The 18,972-nt window shown below is 41.9% G+C and overlaps 1 protein-coding gene across 1 annotated transcript in view; it reads left to right on the top strand.

The window, feature by feature from the left end:
- Positions 1–18,972, top strand: part of LOC134800381 (ubiquitin carboxyl-terminal hydrolase 32) — a 79,145-nt gene that overhangs the window by 46,744 nt on the left and 13,429 nt on the right. The window contains exons 19-31 of the mRNA XM_063772881.1: positions 7,961–8,161; positions 8,638–8,827; positions 9,164–9,278; positions 9,475–9,706; positions 9,823–9,913; positions 10,342–10,442; positions 12,007–12,272; positions 13,017–13,205; positions 15,631–16,038; positions 16,087–16,172; positions 16,323–16,440; positions 16,489–16,708; positions 16,859–16,976. Coding sequence (XP_063628951.1) covers positions 7,961–8,161; positions 8,638–8,827; positions 9,164–9,278; positions 9,475–9,706; positions 9,823–9,913; positions 10,342–10,442; positions 12,007–12,272; positions 13,017–13,205; positions 15,631–16,038; positions 16,087–16,172; positions 16,323–16,440; positions 16,489–16,708; positions 16,859–16,976 — 2,335 coding nt within the window. The remainder of the gene's footprint in view (positions 1–7,960; positions 8,162–8,637; positions 8,828–9,163; positions 9,279–9,474; positions 9,707–9,822; positions 9,914–10,341; positions 10,443–12,006; positions 12,273–13,016; positions 13,206–15,630; positions 16,039–16,086; positions 16,173–16,322; positions 16,441–16,488; positions 16,709–16,858; positions 16,977–18,972) is intronic.

The raw sequence follows: 18,972 nt of genomic DNA, 5'->3' as shown, positions 1-18,972 counted from the left end.
CATCAGTATATGCGAGATTTCTTTTGCGGCAATTTCCCGTTACTTCATTAGAGCGCTGGACCCGTTCAGAAAACTTTTTAGTGTATGTTCCCGGGCTCTGGCCCTGTACTTTTTTTTGGATTCTTTAATGAACAGCATTTTTGCTATTCCACGATGTCACTGCTCCAAGACATCTGGACTGGTAAGATCCTCTTTTTGTGAAATTGACCCTCTTGCCACCTATAAATTTCGCTATGACGTTATTAAATTGCTCCACTGTGTTATTTGTGACATTGATTATAAGTAACCTTGATTTGATAGGTACATCGGATATTCTGGGCCCCTGAGTTTGTTACGTAAAGGACAAAATGGTGACATGTGGTTAGAGCTGATACTGTTAAACTAGTGGTTCTGTGCGCTAAGTATAAAAAATAAGCTTCAGCGAACTCATTACGCCTAGAAAAAACCCTACACCCTACTGCCACTTAAGTCAGTCTTGAGTCTTTGAATCAATTTCCGTAGTAGTACTACTACTACTAAGGTACTAGGAGGTAATAAGGCCTATAGTAGGTATAATAAGGCCTACCTGAAAAATAATGTTCTTACAACAGTGTAACCGTGTTAGTTATTTGAGTAACATATATGTAAAGTGATACAATTAAAAGCTAACAGCAAACCAGTACATAAATTATATCTTATGTACTTCTTATGAATTACACTCTTATAAAGGTTTCGGCTAATTACGCATATGTGCATCACGCAATAAAATCTATAAGTAGGTACCTTCTAAAGTAATGAATACTCGTATTCTTAAAATAATGTTTCGTATAATAATAATACCCTCAGGTACCTTTATAGTATAATACTTAGAGGTTAAGTTCGTTGAAATTTAGATACTTAAATAAATTACTTTCAACCGGAATAGAGATGTTTTAGTGCCTTAAATTTTCAAATAAAATAAAACTAATATGATACTGGCAAATATTGGTCATATTTCTTGAGTACCTGGGCCTTATGAGAATACAGTAGGTATATGGTGCTTATAAGAATTATGTGCTTCATAAATCGAAGTAGGTTTATATAAACGTACATAGGCATTTTACATTAATTTTTTTTTAATGAAATCTGTTTTTAATTCACAAAAAATAATACTATTACACGTTCTTAACCTAGACCAGAAGTTTTGTAAACAACACGTAGGTATAACAAAAGGTATAGGTACTTACTTGAATAAAGGTAGATGAATTGCGTGCGGTCCAATAGGTAACCACAACTCACGGAGTCCAAAACAATAAGCTGATCAGCAAAGTCAAGTAAACAAAGCCAAGTCACAGTAGTAGAAAGATTATCGAGTTCCGTAAACGTAAGCCGGGTCAAAAAATTCAATCGCAACACAGTAAGTAATAAGTGAACGCCTAGTGGCAGTAACCCACGAAAAATGACATTGCAAATTGTCGGCAATGAGGCGCGCGCGGGTGCAAGCGTACGCATCTGTGTGCGTGCATTACACACACAAATACAGTCTCTCACGCCCCGTCAGAGCGACGGGTATATTCAGCTTGAAATCTCAAAATTGACTTTTAGCTCAGCTCCCGTTTCGTCTTAAGCCAGGGATTATTTGGGTGTTAGATTAGTACACACGCACGCGCACACATACACACTCACACTTAACACACACTCTCACACACACACACACACACACACACACACACACACACACACACACACACCAATGCATGCAAGTTTTTGAATAGCCTTTCCCGCTATATTGTTATTGTTTGTACCTAAACTAGATATTATATAAAAGAGTTTATTGTCCATACTTCTTATGTTACAATTTAAGTCAAATTGTTCTTTCAAATTCTAGCTGATTATGTAATACGGGCAACCACTGGGGCTGCAACACAGTGTAAACTAACGCAGTCTCCAGGGCTCCAACTTCATATATAGCATGTATGTGTTTTTTGAACAATAAAGATTTATTTATTATTATTATTATTATATAATAATAATACAATATCATGGCGTAGGGATGTGACGACCCCATCGCCCGCTGGTTTTACCAGTGCAATCAGTCAACGCAGGGCAGCTTGTGGCGAGCTGTTGGGGATTAGCGACCTCACGTACCCGAGTGCTCCTGGGGAGTTCTGTTACCCGCAAGGAGGGTGGGTGGGACAGGATTCTCTGCCTCTGGCTTGCCTTAGCCGGCCGGCCAGAGTGGAGTCGTTAGAGCTATAAGCTCCAGGGGTGGAAGTGAAATATGCATAAGACGCGAGTTGGCACAGTGGCTGTTAACAGCCACTGGGTAGAAAGCGGCGCACACCTCTCGACACCCCTGAGCCGCTCACACCGGTGTTGCCCTTGAGCCATCCTAGATGTCGCTTTTTGTGGGGGCCCATCTTGTGAGGGCGAGTCACCGTCTGCCGGAAATAAAATTGCATACCGTTTTATTAGGCAGGCGTCCGGTTTTTTTACCCCATATCTCAGTACTTAGTCCATCGCTTTCACCCAATAACCTAGTTCATTTTAGATTCCATCAACTCTCAATAGCCCTTACACCCTGGCGGGTGCTGCCTCTGCGTGCGTCCCATGACACGGGCAAGGGCAGCATCCGCTCGGTGTACCCCTTACATTTCATTAAAGTGTCAAAAGGGCCTCTACGTGTTGGCTTCGGCTCCGCGCATGCCTCCCAAAGTCCGGAACACCATTGTTCCGTGATGGGAAAGACATACAATATCAAGTCTTTGTACCAGCATTTTACTAATTTTGAATTTTTGTATTGTTTAGATGTTATTTCTAATAGTTTGTCAATTTGTTTAGGGCGAATCTTGCAAGCTGATATAGAATGATTTTGTATTATCAGTTCATTAGTTAATATTTTACATGTTGGTTTACTTCTGAAAGCAAAGCAATATACTATCGAGCATGCAGATCTGATGACAGAGATGGAACGCGGCCATAGGATGTCATTTAAGGGATATTGAGTAGGGGATAATTAGTATATATATCGGCGGTAGATCGTAAAATCGGGCATATCGAGATATTCCTAGGCATATCATGAAACGCCACCATTTAATAATCTGCCTTTTGCATTTTTTGCCACGGCTAGTGCTGCATTCTATGTGGCATTTGGAGCAGAATGCGTAGGTACTAAAATCATACGCTACCCAAACACGTACTATAAGTAGGCTGTCAAGCCATTTCAATGGTTATCATTTGCTAAAATTAGGACATCCTACTTATTCGATATGCCTAAATGTTGAGGTTTGAACGGTATAGCTGGTGGTCACTAGTCAGATCATGACATGCCGGCGTTTCATGATCTGCTTAGGAATATCACACCTTGAAGTTAGCACGATATGGCTGGTGGTCACTAGGCAGATCATCATCTGCCTAGGAATATCACTCCTTGAGGTTTGTACGATATGGCTGGTGTTCGCTAGGCATCATTACCATCTGTATATTATTCATTATGTTTATATCGATTTTACCGATATTGGTTTTTATGGTGTCCCATCACTAATATTGGTACGGTGATACCAGAGTAATAAATTAAAAGTGCCTATTTATGGAAAGTGACAGCCGTAAATACCTTAAATTAATAAAATATTTGACATGTTAAATAAAAATATATAGCTGGTCAAGCAAATCTTGTCAGTAAAAAAGGCGCGAAATTCAAATTTTCTATGGGACGATATCCCTTCCCGCCTACATTTTTCAAATTTGCCGCCTTTTTCTACTGACAAGATCTGCTTGACCAGCTATATGTAGAAACTAAAGGAAAAATTAATTTTCAAAAAAGAGCCTATCGGTAATTTTACGTTATTTAGGAGTTGTGCACAAATCACGCGAGATGTTTTCGACTACTTTTTGATCCCCCGTCCCCCTTTTCTTTATTCTTATAGATCTATTTATTTGATTAAATAGATTAGGTTGATATGAAACTAAGGTGTTATATAAAAATAATGTGTTACATAAATTATAATATAATTTGCGTTGCTTTTTGTTATATTATAACAAAAAGCAACGCAAATAGGGCATATTACTGCAATGTTCTGCCGCCAGAGTGTAGCACTAAGCTAGCTAGTAAATTTTCTCTTTTCTCTTTATCGCTCAAATATGCAATAGTGATAGAGAGGTTAGATAACGAAATTTAAATTTTCTTGTTCCGCGGCGGACCCCCAGATTGTGATGGATTGTGGTAGTCGCGCCCCCTACGCAGAGTTTCGCATAATATTTCCTATTAGAAATTCTACTCGTACCTAATTCATATTTAGAAAGTCTTCTTTAAAATTACCCTAAATTAGATCTAATATCATATCACTGGTATCACTGTCAGATTGACAATGTTTTTTAGTTATTTGCAAAGTTAATGCACTATTTGATAATATTTAGATGTAATAGTACTTACATATGATAAGAAACGTGTTTTTTTTGTAGACTAGACGTTTCCGATCTCATTTTGCACGAGAAAACGCTGCAATTCGGCATTTTCGGCTCCGATCATTCCGCTTAGACTGACGTTTGCTGAATGGCGTATGACGTGTGGCAACTAGTTTTATATAACCTCCTTGACCGGCGGCCGCGATCTTTTTGCAGAGGGGAACGCCTGTTAATGGCCGCTCCATAGATATTTACTCCGAGTGTTAAACAAAGTTAATTTAGCTTTCAAACTGCCACGTTTCCTAACTAACTCCTTTAACGTGTCAGCCATATTGATTAAGACGTAAATTTAAAAATGCAATTACCTAATATGTGTGATCACTAACGAGTTAAAATGCAACTGACGAGAACAAAAGAAGCGGAGTAGATAAGCAGCTGCGCGCGGAATGTGATGATTTAGCAATTTTATGTTACTGAGGCGATTGATAATAAGCGATGGAGACGGCTTTTTAATATGTAATAAGATTTTAACTGCGAAGTTATATGAAGCTAAGCTATTTTATCGATATGAATTATGGTTTTAAATGTATTTAGCAATTGATTTGTATGAAAATGAATTATTTGTGCCTGATACGTATAGAGCTATTCTTAATTCCAAGAAAGATAGGTATAGAAGGGAAATGGAAGGAAATTGGAACGAACTCACTCTGTCTAGTCCTACGTATTCAGGTGATGCGATGTACTGGAACTGAAGTCCTCGATGTGGTGGATGTCCAACGAACGCCTCCCTTATGCCGGTAGACGCTGGGACCCCTTGCTTTCGACGTCCGTTGCGTGTTCTTCCTAAGCCGAAGAAACTGAAGACAACGAAGACGATTTCGAAGTATGGTCAAAGTCCACTTCCACGAAGAACCCGTTGTTGGTCAAATCTTCCCTTGTCTTGAAGGCTTCGAAGGACCATATGTAGCCGCCGTGCAGGTCAGGATCTCGACGACTCAAATAAAAAGCTTCGATTTGAAGTAAACTATTATAATTTCAATAGGTACTGGTTTTACAAGGGTTCCTTGACTAAACGGTTAAATGTAAAAGTGGTGTGGTAATCGTATGGAGGCTGATGAAAGAGTGATTTGCATAATTTGAATGTCCGAAAATAGTGGTTAAGATTTGGGTGCCTCTAATTGGCCGCGATACATAATATGTGGAGCGCTCCTATTGGTGCTTTAGAAAAAGCTTCCAAATACTAGCCGAGCCCGACGGCTGCGTTTAGTTACTGTATTATACAAATAAAGGTTGCGTTCGCAACAGTAATAATTGCATTTTTTTTGTTCTAGGCTCCAGTTTTTCTGGGTTCTATATGTATGCCCGAGTCCTGCACAGAACAATCTGACTCAGACTCGGACATTGATAAACCGGAGGTCTTTTCGAGGAATCGAACATTTTATACTTCAAAGATATGTGCACGGTGGAACTCGATCAAAATCTTCAAAACGTTTCCTACTGGAGAGTCATGTGTGCAGTTTGCAGAACAACGTGGTATGATCCCACAAGAGAGGATTTGCTCGTACAACGGAACGCTCATGACTATAGTGTCCGGCAGCCCGTTCGGATTTTTCAGCTGTCGCGAAAGCAACCGCTGCTTGAGATATGACATATTCGACCGAACCGAAGGAACATGGTTTGAAAATGTGCGTTATATCCCACTCCCAGTAGTGTTTCAGATCATGTATTTATTCTCAAACGGGCATACTTATGAACAAATTCAAAGGGAAACAGCGAGTGAAAGAGAAATAGTGCCGATAGAAACAATAATCGATTGCGTTGACAATTGTAAAGAAACTATTATCATATATGAATTAGAAAGCAAAGAGGAGAAAGAAAAAATTGGAGGTCCGGGAAAAATTGTGAGAATTATTGAATCGAAGTTTGGAAAGAGGAAACGCGACAGAGGGAGACTGGAAGGCAAATTGATGCTGACAATGTTCGAAGATGGCAAAGATGTGAAAATAGAGATGTGTTCCAATGAATCTGACGCGTTGGTGGTGATAAAGAAACATGTTCGAGAAGGGTCTATAATCCATACAGGTGTGTGGGGAGCGTACAACTGCTTTCCTGAACACAATTATGTACACGAAACTCATAGTGATGGCAGTTTGGTGGCACCAGATGGGACATATAGGCTTGGGAGTTATTGGCAAGGCCTTGCAAGGACTTTCCGCAAAGACAATTATGAAGGATCTTTTGAGGACTGGTTGATCGAGTATTTTTGGAGAAGGCGAGTTCGATTAAATGAATTGGACCCGTTCGAGGAGTTACTCAATCATATTGTACATGTTTATAATATTAATACATGATTTAAAAAAAATGTATGTGTTGATTGTATAAACCCTAATTTTCCTAAATCGAACATTCAAAAGTGCCTCAATTAAGAACATTTTGAATCTGAACCTTTACCATATTTGCATCAAGCAAGCAAGCTAGAGTTCTGAGGGCCTGCCGCAAATATCTGCTTCTATCTTTCATAAATACAATGTAGCAGCCAGTTAGCCGGTACAGTCAACAACAGAGTTATGAATACAGGCAGTGTCAAAAATATGTATACAGTACTTTATTGCCTGTACATTAAGATCGTGTATACATATTTTTGGCACTTTGCCTGTATTCATAGCTCTGTTGTTGACTGTACACTAGTAGTAGTAGCTTCAGGTGGGTTGTTGGTGAGCAGCACGGCTACAGCAGTTGTAGTGATGATGTAGATATATTGTGAAGTAAGGTACAAGTTAAGAAGTAAATAAGTAAGTAAATATTCTTTATTGTACCAATAATTATACATTTACCCATAAAAAATATTTATTTATTTAGGTGACCCTCCTTCTCAGGAATCTAAGATGCGTCTATATCTCTCTTGCCTGTACAGCGGTTTTTATATCGTTGATCATCTTGTTTCCGCGATTAGAGTTGCTGTTCGACAAGACGTGAAGAACGTGCGACTCTAATGCGGATTATAATCACGTATAGCATGTACTACATGTACGTGCAGCTATATAATTAGATTCCGAAATGCATGTACAGTGATAAGACTGTACATACAAAGACCATAGAGAAGTAACGTTTTGACGTTTGCTGTAGGCCCTCTGTTGGCGCAGAACCAACTTAGATAAATTAGGTTAGATGAATAAAGGTGCATCCACACCACGGTAACTTTTGACTTACTTAGGGTCGGTTGCACCAAACCGTGTGTAAATTCTTTTGGATGGGTAATCTCATACTTCACTGCTGTTTGACGTTAACCAGTCTGTTTAATGTGGTTGGTGCAACTGGGCCTTACTGTTGCAGTGTTTCTCCACAGAAGGAAACTGGTGTGGATGCACTAATATGGGAGCGGAGCGGCCGTGGCGGTACCCCTCCTTAATTCTCGAGTGTATGCAATCTTTGGCTATTTATACTAGGCGCCTTTGACAAATTCTTGATCACACATCACACAAATAAATACCCTTACCGGGTTTCGAACCCGGAACCTCCTGCTTCGTAGGCAGGGTCACTACTGTCACTACTGGCTAGAAGGTTGTTAAAAAAAATGTTCCTATTTCTTTTACCATAGGTGTGGTCGTGCAGCGCGCGCTCCGTAGCTCCCCTGCGCGTGCGCTGGTGCGTGTCGCGCCACGCGCGCGCGCTCGCGGGCGGCGGCCAGCACGACGCGCAGGAGCTACTGGCGTGGCTGTTAGACACGCTACATGAAGACTTGAACAGGGCGGCGGCTAAACCGCTGCCGATAAGAGACAGCGACGGCAGACCAGACCAGGTACTGTACCACTACAGGTGTGTTCGTGGGTGTCGTGGAAGAAATTATTCGTGAATTTTCAGGTGCCTAATATAATTTAAAAATTACTAGTACTAGTATGTGCAACACATTTAGCACATTAAATATTATCTGTACTGCTTCGAGGCCCAGGTTCCGTTTCCCGACTTTTACTCTTCTACTTCGCACGTTTTTTGGCAAACTTATCATAAATTAAGTAAGTACTTATTATAATAAAGTAAGCTTAGAATAAATTTAGAAGTGGAAAAATTACTGTCTTGGGTTTTTTGGGTGGGTTGGGTTGGGTCTGAGAGGCCGTGAGTTCAAGTCTCACCGAAGGCAAATATTTTTCCACTTTTAAATTTATTCTAAGCGTAATAGTATCGTTTGCAGACGTTTCTGCTTGTTAAAAAAAATAATTAAACTTATAGTAAAACCACAGTACGATATATGCACATTAATCTAATTTTCTTCTGCAGGAAGTAGCAGCAGAAGCGTGGGCAGCGTACGCGGCGCGCAACGCCTCCATCGTCACCGACCTCTTCTACGGACAACTGAAATCTAGAGTGCGCTGCGACGTGTGCTCCGCTGAGTCCACTCGTTTCGACGCGTTCAACATGCTGAGTCTGCCTTTACCCGTGGAACAGTCTTTAAGGGCACAGGTTATAGGTAAACATTCACAATATTACTCTTACTGAATACCATATTTTTATCACACCATACTACCACCATATTCTGCTTGTTAAGATTATCGTGTTAAAAATATCAGGCGAAACATCGTCGTATGTCTAATTATATTTTTTACGTGTGCTCGTATAATAGTTTTGTTACTTTTACCTATTTAATTTATGATTAATTGGTCAATTGCTGTGCGCTCAAGTAATAAGCATTTTTAAATAATACATGAATCCCTGAAGAATGTAAATGTAGTCGTTTAGTACCAACGTAAAACCTTATACTTTGAGTATGTAATGAAATTGTCTAAAACGTTTGTTCTTTTTACAGTAATGCTGCTGGACGGCTCGGTGCCCATCAAGTACGGTGTTCTAGTCAATTCAGAGGGCACCTATTTGGACCTCAAGAAGAAACTCTCAGAACTCTGCGGACTGGCTCCCGAATCGTAAGTCGTTTTTGTAGACTTATTTTTGCCACCGATAAATGTTTTTAAGGTCTCATACTATTTTATATTCTCACGTTCGCAAGGCAAAATTGGAGATCAAATAATAAAAGATTGTTCATATTCCACAAAATCTTATATCCCACACATAAATGAACTAATAAGTATACTATTTAATACAAACATTAATTTCCAACAGCATGATAATAGTGGAATTAAACGGCGCGACAATAGGACGAGTATTAGATGACAACGCTAAAATCTTCGCAGCCACGGCGCTCGAGTTGTACGCATATGAGACTCCGCGCGAGACCGGCGAGGAGGAGTGTTGCTGCGATCACCAGCAAGGTAACAAACTGGCCAGCGGTGGATCTTATTCCATTGCAATAAGGTTACGAATAGCAAATCTTCGCAGCCACGGCGCTCGAGTTGTACGCATATGAGACTCCGCGCGAGACCGGCGAGGAGGAGTGTTGCTGCGATCACCAGCAAGGTAACAAACTGGCCAGCGGTGGATCTTATTCCATTGCAATAAGGTTACGAATAGCAAATCTTCGCAGCCACGGCGCTCGAGTTGTACGCATATGAGACTCCACGCGAGACCGGCGAGGAGGAGTGTTGCTGCGATCACCAGCAAGGTAACAAACTGGCCAGCGGTGGATCTTATTCCATTGCAATAAGGTATAGCAAACATTTTGGACGACGGCAGGCGTGGCTCACTCCGCGATGTCGTCGCTTTGCAACAGGTAGCTAAAAGTACATCCATTCCACACCAATTTTGGTGGCTAGCCATAAGCCGCGCGTGGCGCTGTCGCCACCTAGCGGCTATATCTGTCCTAATCGTAACAGACGCGTTTTGTTAGAGAGTGAGTCTTCTGTACCTAGTACTATTGTTTATTCTGTGGTAATAGTGTAATTGTACAGTACCCATCAGATTTATAGATTTATCTGAGCGGCCAAGGTTCTTACAAATATCTGAACACGCCTCTATTGTCAAGGCGTTAGAGTCGAGGTTTAACAGTTGATTTGTTTAGTAACGCATCCAAATGTTTCCACCGTGTTGCAGAGTACGCGGACGCGGAGGCGGCGGCCACGGCGCGGGCGGAGGTGAGTGCGCGCGCGCCTAACACTTCCTCACTCTGCATGCCCGCACTCTTCTGCTTCAAGGTTAGCCCGCTCACACGCACGCACACACACAAGCACATACAGATACACGAGGGCCGGGGTGACGATTACTGCAAAACAGCATATTTTCTAGCTATAAGTAGATACATTGTTTTGCCAAAATTCACTTTCTTTCCCGCATAGGAAACTTGTACGTTGGAGGGTTGATTGATATCTTTTAGCCTAAACTAAATCGATTTTAATTACTTGATATTCATAGTTAGTTATTAGATACCAAACCGAGAATTAAGCTGAAAAACATGGCAAAATGAACATGGTATCATAAAGAATTGTAAATTATTATACTTGCAATTTTGAAGTATTACTCCATATGCTATTCGGTAAATAGGTTTTCTACCAAAAATGCAGCTACCGTGTGGCGCCATACAGCGTTATCTTCTTCAGCCGTCAAAACAGTGGCTAAAAATAATACACTATGCATATAAAGAAGATATACTTAATGATTTTATGTTTTGAAATAGCAAATAATTCAAATTGCTATATTCTTAGCTGAAATGAAATGTCTGTACATCATATTTTCTTATTGTATATTTTTAAAACATTGTATCGTCACCCCGGCCCACATATCCTGATTTATGTAAATATACCAACTTAATATAAAAAAGCTTAATATTCCCAAATATGAATGAAAGGGTCAGGGTCTAACACATAACTAAAATAATAAAACAATAACACATACAATTTGTACATATTAACGTTTCTGTATATTTGTTATTTGTGTTTGTTTATTATTGTTGTGACAGATTTAAACAGGAGAAGGTAATTAGAACAATGGAATTACGTCAAATGCTCAAATATAGTAAAAATCATATACATTTTAAAAAACAGTCATTTGGCATGCATCTTTTAAAAAATATAGTAATAAATTTATTTATTTCATCATTTTTCTCTAAGCACTTAGAGATTCGTCTCACTTTTACATAAAACTTGAAGTGACGTTGGTATTATCTCATTGCAATATCAAGATTCACAATTTAACATTATATTAAATCGTTTTAGGAAAGAAAGTTGTTAAAACTTACTAGAAATCTATAATGACGAAAAATGTTGATATCTATGTGAGTGACTCACACATTTCACGTATTTAACTTTGCTTTTACATAATAATTTTTTTTTTTTTTTACTTTTCAGTAGGTAGCAGATTAGTAGTTTTTCAAAATAATCACTCATCATCAGTAGTACTCATCACACGTAGGCTAGTGTGTGTAACTGTAAAGTAGGTATTCATCACGTAGTCATAACTCGTGTGTTTTGTTTTTGTGTTTGTGTGTAGTACTTAAGAAAAATAGCGTTGCTAGCGTAGCTTTGACTTTTATATGTTTTATTGGTGATATGGTCCCTTATAGTCCAAATTTTGCACGTGGGCTATACTGAAAATTTCTGGATTCTGATATATGAGACGACTTATTTTTTCTAAGTGGCCAGTCCAGGAATTTTCAGTATGCTGAAAATTCAATTCAGTCCCTTATAGCAATTAAAATCTAATACCTAACTTACAAATGTAAATATACTAACAAAACAACCAACCTAACCTATTCATTTCCAGCGCTCCAAGTCCGAAATCCTCATGTCTCAGAGCCCACCGAACACCTTCTACAAGTACACAGATAACGAAGATTACCGAACTCTACCGAAGAGAGACAAGAACGGGAACAGCTCGCCGACTCTTTCCGTCAAGAGCTTGAATTTGAAGGCCAGCCCGAGACTGGGCAAAGTCAAGTTCGGCTCGTCTCCCTCTAATATGAACAAGATGAACGAGACGCAAGACAGCCCGGCGCCGAGGAGGATACAATATTTGGTAGCGGTACATAGGTGAGTTATTCGTATAATCTGGCAAATAAGTTTTGTCAGAAATGGAGGAGTATAAAAACGGGTGTCACCCGTTGTAGACCGCGCGAGCCAGGAACCTATTTCTATTTCTCCAGTGTTCATGTGACCGGCTGACGGTCTTTCCACCGCGATACAACTTAAACTATCATCTGACAAAGTATCAAACGGGAGGCGTTGACTAAATTTTTTACGTGTTTCTGTGGCTGCCATTCCTCAACCCACCAACGGAGCGGCAGCTGATGTCCACGCCACGGGGATTCATAACACATCGCCCTAAACCACGTTACGAGTTTTCGCCCGGGAGGCGATGATTGACGAAATTTGCTCCTGGCCCGCGGTCTATTGACCACGAACGCATTAGGGATCGAAACGTCGGGATGTATTTTAAATTAAAGTATAATCCGTCTAAATAGTTTTATGCCATAAATAAATACCTACCTACTTGTGTTTTTTTTTACAACCTCTTAGCCGAGTCGGATGTGTCTCTGCCTACCAACTACCAAGCAGGAGTTCCCGGGTTCGAATCCTGGTTAGGTTATTTATTTGTGTGTTTATCATAAATATTTGTTCCTGATTTATGGATGTTTTCTATTTATACATAACTATGTATTACATATATCGTTGTTTAGTACCCACACCGCAAGCCTTACCGAGCTTACTGTGGGACTAAGTCGATGTGTGAAAAATTGTCCTATAATATTTTATTTATTATTTATTTTCGTACAGGAAACAAACCCGTATGGACGCCTACTTCCTCCCATCTCAGCGCAGCAAACCCGCGTTATTCGGTGTCCCTCTACTGGTGGGCGTCGCGCACGGGATGTCCGGCCGCAGTGTGTACGCGCAGGTGTGGACGCAGGTCGCGCGGCTCCTGAGCGCGCGCCCGCTGGACGCCAGCAACCATGCCACAGACTGGTAAGATACGTACCGTGTCACGGAATTAATAATAGTACTAGGTAATAGTACATTATTGTCGAGGCTCGGATAATGATAATGATTAAGCTTACCCAAATGATGATTCGCTTATCACATGTCACAACATTGACTCATCGTGGTCATTTTTGTGTTTTATTAAAGTTAGGAATAATAAATCCGTTTTTTTTTGTGAATCACTAATTTGGGAACTTTCGACCTCAGTTCCTTTGAGTGCCGATTCTGTCAAATATCGACTATTAAGTGTCACTTTTTTTACCTTTTTGTAAAACACTTAGGGTCTATCAGTTTTTAAAATCAGCAGAAGTCCTTGTAACAGCTTGTATTTTTTTTTATTTAAGCGCAAAATATTTCTGTCTTGTTTTTTTACAACTTGTATCAACGTGAGGGCGCTGATTTTTTTAAATAATTACGTCATTTATTAAGGAGTATGTTACAAAAAGAAACATTATAAAAACGGTAATAGTTTTTTTAATGAGTAAATTACTTCACCCCCAAAATTTTAACCAAAAAAAACTTCAAAAATTCATAACTCGAAAACTACAAAAAATCGGCTAATATACATGGGGTATATTCTGATAGCCCACGACTAGAGGAATCTAAAAAAAAAATTTGGACGTCAAGGTTTGGACCACCCTGTATAAGTAAAAAATAAATAAGTGTCAGGTCTCATTGCTCTCGTTAATAAACTCATTTAGGGAATAATAGGCCTTCCGAACCAATAAACATTTTAATCGCGAGTTTAAACCCGAAATGGTGTTCATGTTTTTAATGTCACATGGGATGTTATTGTAAATCTTAGTGCCAACTACGTGTATACTATTGCCAGTCTTCCTAAGGCGATGAGTGGGCTGGTCCACGTCATGCTGGCGAATGTCCCGGAATCTTTCGCTGTTCCACTGTTTCTTGGGGAACGAAGACAAGTTCACTCGGACGTACTTTGCCACTTCGAGAATAAACAGGGAGGGGAGTGTTAAAATGCGGAAATTAATGAAAAATTGGCCACCTGCCCGCCAATATCTGGGGCAACTCTCGCCATTGTCCTAATAATCTTTTTCTGGATAACAAATGGCCGGTCTCTGTCTGCAGCGAGGCCCCACAGCTCTAGTCCGTATGACAGGACTGAATGGACATACGCGTAGTAGGCCTTGACAATGTTTGGCCGTGACAGGTTGGGCACAAGGCGAGAAATGACGAAATGTACAGAACTTAATTTGGCGCACACCTTATCGATTTGACATTGCCATTGAAGGCCTCGGTCAAAGATGAAACCAACAAAACATGCGTTATCAGTTATCGGCAGGGGCACATTTTCTACATTTACCTGCATAGGCTGTTTACCTATATTATCGGTAGAAGTAGCTACAGGTTGTTTAAGATCGAACTCTAACAGCTTTGTCTTATCGAGATTTAGGATCATTCCGTTTGCCCGAAACCACTCTAAAAGCCTACAGGTGACAGATTGGACATACTGAAAGTTTCTGGATTCTGATATATGAGTCTCGACTTATTTTTTCTAAGTGGCCAGTTGTAGGAATTTTCAGTATGCCCTAAGTAACCGCTGGGTGGCCAGCGCGAGCAGGCGTCCGTTCCGTAGCGGTGCGCGGCAACTACTATGGCTGGACACCAAAATTGGTGTGGGCCGCATGTACTTGTAGTGACGCGACGAAATCGCGGAGTGAGCCACGCCTGAGAAAGTTAACCTCTTGGGTTTGGGATTTGCTTACCAAAAACAAAGTTGAAGTCATACAATAGAAATAACGCTCTCATTTGAAAACGACGTTCTGAAATAACACGAATTTCTACTTGCATCCATGTTGGGTACTATTTTTCGCTGCTATAAAGCATTACAAATAAATTAGAGCGAATAGAAGTTTTACTTACAGGGTGGTTAAAAATAACTGCATTGCCGTTGCCAGGGAGATTTTGGGATTATAATGAGCAACTTTTACGGCTATACTGAAAGTTTCTGGATTCTGATATATGAGACGACTTGTGATGGCACGTGGGCGGAGGTCGGAGGATCTTGAGGGAATCCGGAGAGAAAACAGCGTGTGCTTCTTATCGTGTCTATTTGGAAAGTGTAAGAGTACATCACAAATTAACTAGCCTAAAATAATTAAAACTAATAACAGCACCACCTATGCACTTTGTAGGGAACTAAGTAGGTAGGTACTTACGTTTATGTAGATCATTATTAAAAAGTATGTAAGAGGTGAGATAGATGGCGCTGTTAAATATACAATTTAACAACTTGTTTTTTCTAAGTGGCCAGTCCAGGAATTTTCAGTATGCTCTAAGTACTATGAGACCAACCCCGAAATCGCGGGCAATCTCCCAGGCAACGGGAATGCAGCTATTTTTCACCCACCGTGTATAAAACTAACTTATCCCATTACGTTGGCAGCGACGACAGCCTCGGTTACGAGTTCCCGTTCACGTTGCGGCTCGTGTCCGGCAGCGGCGCGTGGTGTGCGCTGTGTCCGTGGCCCGCGCTGTGCCGCGGCTGCGCTCTACCCAGCGACGACGCGCCTTTATGTACCTACGGTGAGTTACACTACAGTTCCCGGTCACGTTGCGGCTCGTGTCCGGCAGCGGCGCGTGGTGTGCGCTGTGTCCGTGGCCCGCGCTGTGCCGCGGCTGCGCTCTACCCAGCGACGACGCGCCTTTATGTACCTACGGTGAGTTACACTACAGTTCCCGGTCACGTTGCGGCTCGTGTCCGGCAGCGGCGCGTGGTGTGCGCTGTGTCCGTGGCCCGCGCTGTGCCGCGGCTGCGCTCTACCCAGCGACGACGCGCCTTTATGTACCTACGGTGAGTTACACTACAGTTCCCGGTCACGTTGCGGCTCGTGTCCGGCAGCGGCGCGTGGTGTGCGCTGTGTCCGTGGCCCGCGCTGTGCCGCGGCTGCGCTCTACCCAGCGACGACGCGCCTTTATGTACCTACGGTGAGTTACACTACAGTTCCCGGTCACGTTGCGGCTCGTGTCCGGCAGCGGCGCGTGGTGTGCGCTGTGTCCGTGGCCCGCGCTGTGCCGCGGCTGCGCTCTACCCAGCGACGACGCGCCTTTATGTACCTACGGTGAGTTACACTACAGTTCCCGGTCACGTTGCGGCTCGTGTCCGGCAGCGGCGCGTGGTGTGCGCTGTGTCCGTGGCCCGCGCTGTGCCGCGGCTGCGCTCTACCCAGCGACGACGCGCCTTTATGTACCTACGGTGAGTTACACTACAGTTCCCGGTCACGTTGCGGCTCGTGTCCGGCAGCGGCGCGTGGTGTGCGCTGTGTCCGTGGCCCGCGCTGTGCCGCGGCTGCGCTCTACCCAGCGACGACGCGCCTTTATGTACCTACGGTGAGTTATACTACAGTTCCCGGTCACGTTGCGGCTCGTGTCCGGCAGCGGCGCGTGGTGTGCGCTGTGTCCGTGGCCCGCGCTGTGCCGCGGCTGCGCTCTACCCAGCGACGACGCGCCTTTATGTACCTACGGTGAGTTACACTACAGTTCCCGGTCACGTTGCGGCTCGTGTCCGGCAGCGGCGCGTGGTGTGCGCTGTGTCCGTGGCCCGCGCTGTGCCGCGGCTGCGCTCTACCCAGCGACGACGCGCCTTTATGTACCTACGGTGAGTTACACTACAGTTCCCGGTCACGTTGCGGCTCGTGTCCGGCAGCGGCGCGTGGTGTGCGCTGTGTCCGTGGCCCGCGCTGTGCCGCGGCTGCGCTCTACCCAGCGACGACGCGCCTTTATGTACCTACGGTGAGTACACACTATAAAACACAAAAAAAGAAGACAAACCATCTCTCTCACTCTTGCCATAACCCCGGCCGTCAGCTTGGTTTCGGATAGCATTTAGCAGTCGGGCGTAATCGCGCCTTTACGTCCTCCGCCGGTCACGCGCATAATCTAACTCCAACCAACCCTCTCTCATATTAATATGCAAACCTTACACAAAACAACCGTCAATAATTAAGAAAACAAAATGATTGACAAGTCCACAAGGTCAATGTCAAACACTAAAAAATTTAATCATAATAAATGTTTGTTTTGACCGATGCTAATTTTGAACGTAACATACACGTATTTAAAGTGGCCTGTCAAAACTAAAAATTAAAGTAGAATTTATCTTTCCGCTTTATCCGTAATTGATTATACTTATTACTTTACACATGTAAACGTAGTGTGTACAGCCAAGTTTGAAGAAAACGACGAGTAATAACGAGTAAGGACCGTGTGTGAATTGTAATGGGGCCCACTGATTACCAGTCCGCCGGACGATATCGGCCTGTCAGTTGTTCGGAGCTGTCAAATTTTTGTTCTAACTGACAGGCCGATATCGTCCGCCGGCCTGTTAGTCAGTGGTCGGCTTAAGGGGCTGCAGCCACTCATGGGGCGGCAGTGGCTTATATGTAGAGATGCCCCGAATTGTGGTTTTGGACGAATACCAAATATTCGGCCCCTCTCTCGGCCGAAGCACCGAATATTCGGCGACCGAATATTCGGTATGACATGCGAACATTTTGAGTCACAATTATTATGAAAACTGTTCGCCAACAAAGCACAACGTTTGCTAAGATTTATTTTTTGTTGAACAGAATTAATGAATGTAGTTAGAGTCAGAGCGGTTCCGCACTACGTCCGATCCGAATCCGATCCGAACCCGTGAAAATATGGCCCGTAGTAGCCGTAGAACTATTTCTATGGCAACTCCTGTTGCTTGCTGCCTCAACTTAGCCAACTTATTACATCTCAGATTTATATTATGGAGATTAAATATTGTCGAACACCGTTTCAAATGACATCGTAAAAATTATAAACGGAATGTTAGCGTACTATAATTAAAAACGTCCTATATAAGTAGTCTCCTCATACTACGCTGACTTTCCACAATGAAACCAGTTTATCTCTTGTTATTGGTCGTGACCGTGGTGCTCGCCGCTAAAAGATACAACCCCAACGGCACTGAAGTCATCGACTTGAACAACTCCTTACAACTGTTCGAAGATTTCATCAAGAAATACAACAGGCATTATAAATGTCCATACGACAAGTGGATTCATTATCAAGCTTTTTATAAACAGCTGGTGAATATTAATAAATGGAATGCAGAAGTGCCCGCTGGCGGTGGCCGTTTTGAGATCGACTCGTTTTCCGACTATACCGAAGCAGAGAGCGAATACCTACATGGTTATAAACCACCTAAAACTTTGTATTAAGTATAGGTAAACTATAAAGTATAACGTGATTCTGAACAATGCTTTGTGACTTTGGTTGTTCTCAACTTAGGAAATAAACATCTTAAAATCCATTCTTTGAATTTACATCCTTACGCATGTAAAATTAGGCACATAGTTTTATTCGCTTAAGTACTCAAACACGAATAAAAGTATTTTCCAATAAAAAAAAACGTCTAGATTGTTTATCTACCTTTTTTCTAATGCTACAAAAGAGATATATACCTATCCTATTAAATACCACGTTTTTTGACAACATAACATACACTTTAGGGTGTTGCTTATTTCGTCTAAATTGAAATTTTCTATGTCTCACCCCCTTAAATTGTTCTATTTGACTAAAAAACAAATGTGGATTTTTTTCAGAATTTTCAATAAAGTTTTAGGGGTTGCTACCGAATTTTGAAAATTTGGACCCTCCATACAAGATTTTTTTTTTCTCGTTTTTTTTATGAGACAACGGGTCAGGGTGGGGAGAGGGATGTGCGGTTTAACATTAAATAATACCACTATTTTTTTAA

This window comes from Cydia splendana, chromosome 19 (genome assembly GCF_910591565.1).
Source record: "Cydia splendana chromosome 19, ilCydSple1.2, whole genome shotgun sequence".
Classification (NCBI taxonomy): Eukaryota; Metazoa; Arthropoda; class Insecta; order Lepidoptera; family Tortricidae; genus Cydia; species Cydia splendana.
This window is presented reverse-complemented; position numbering and strand designations above follow the sequence as displayed.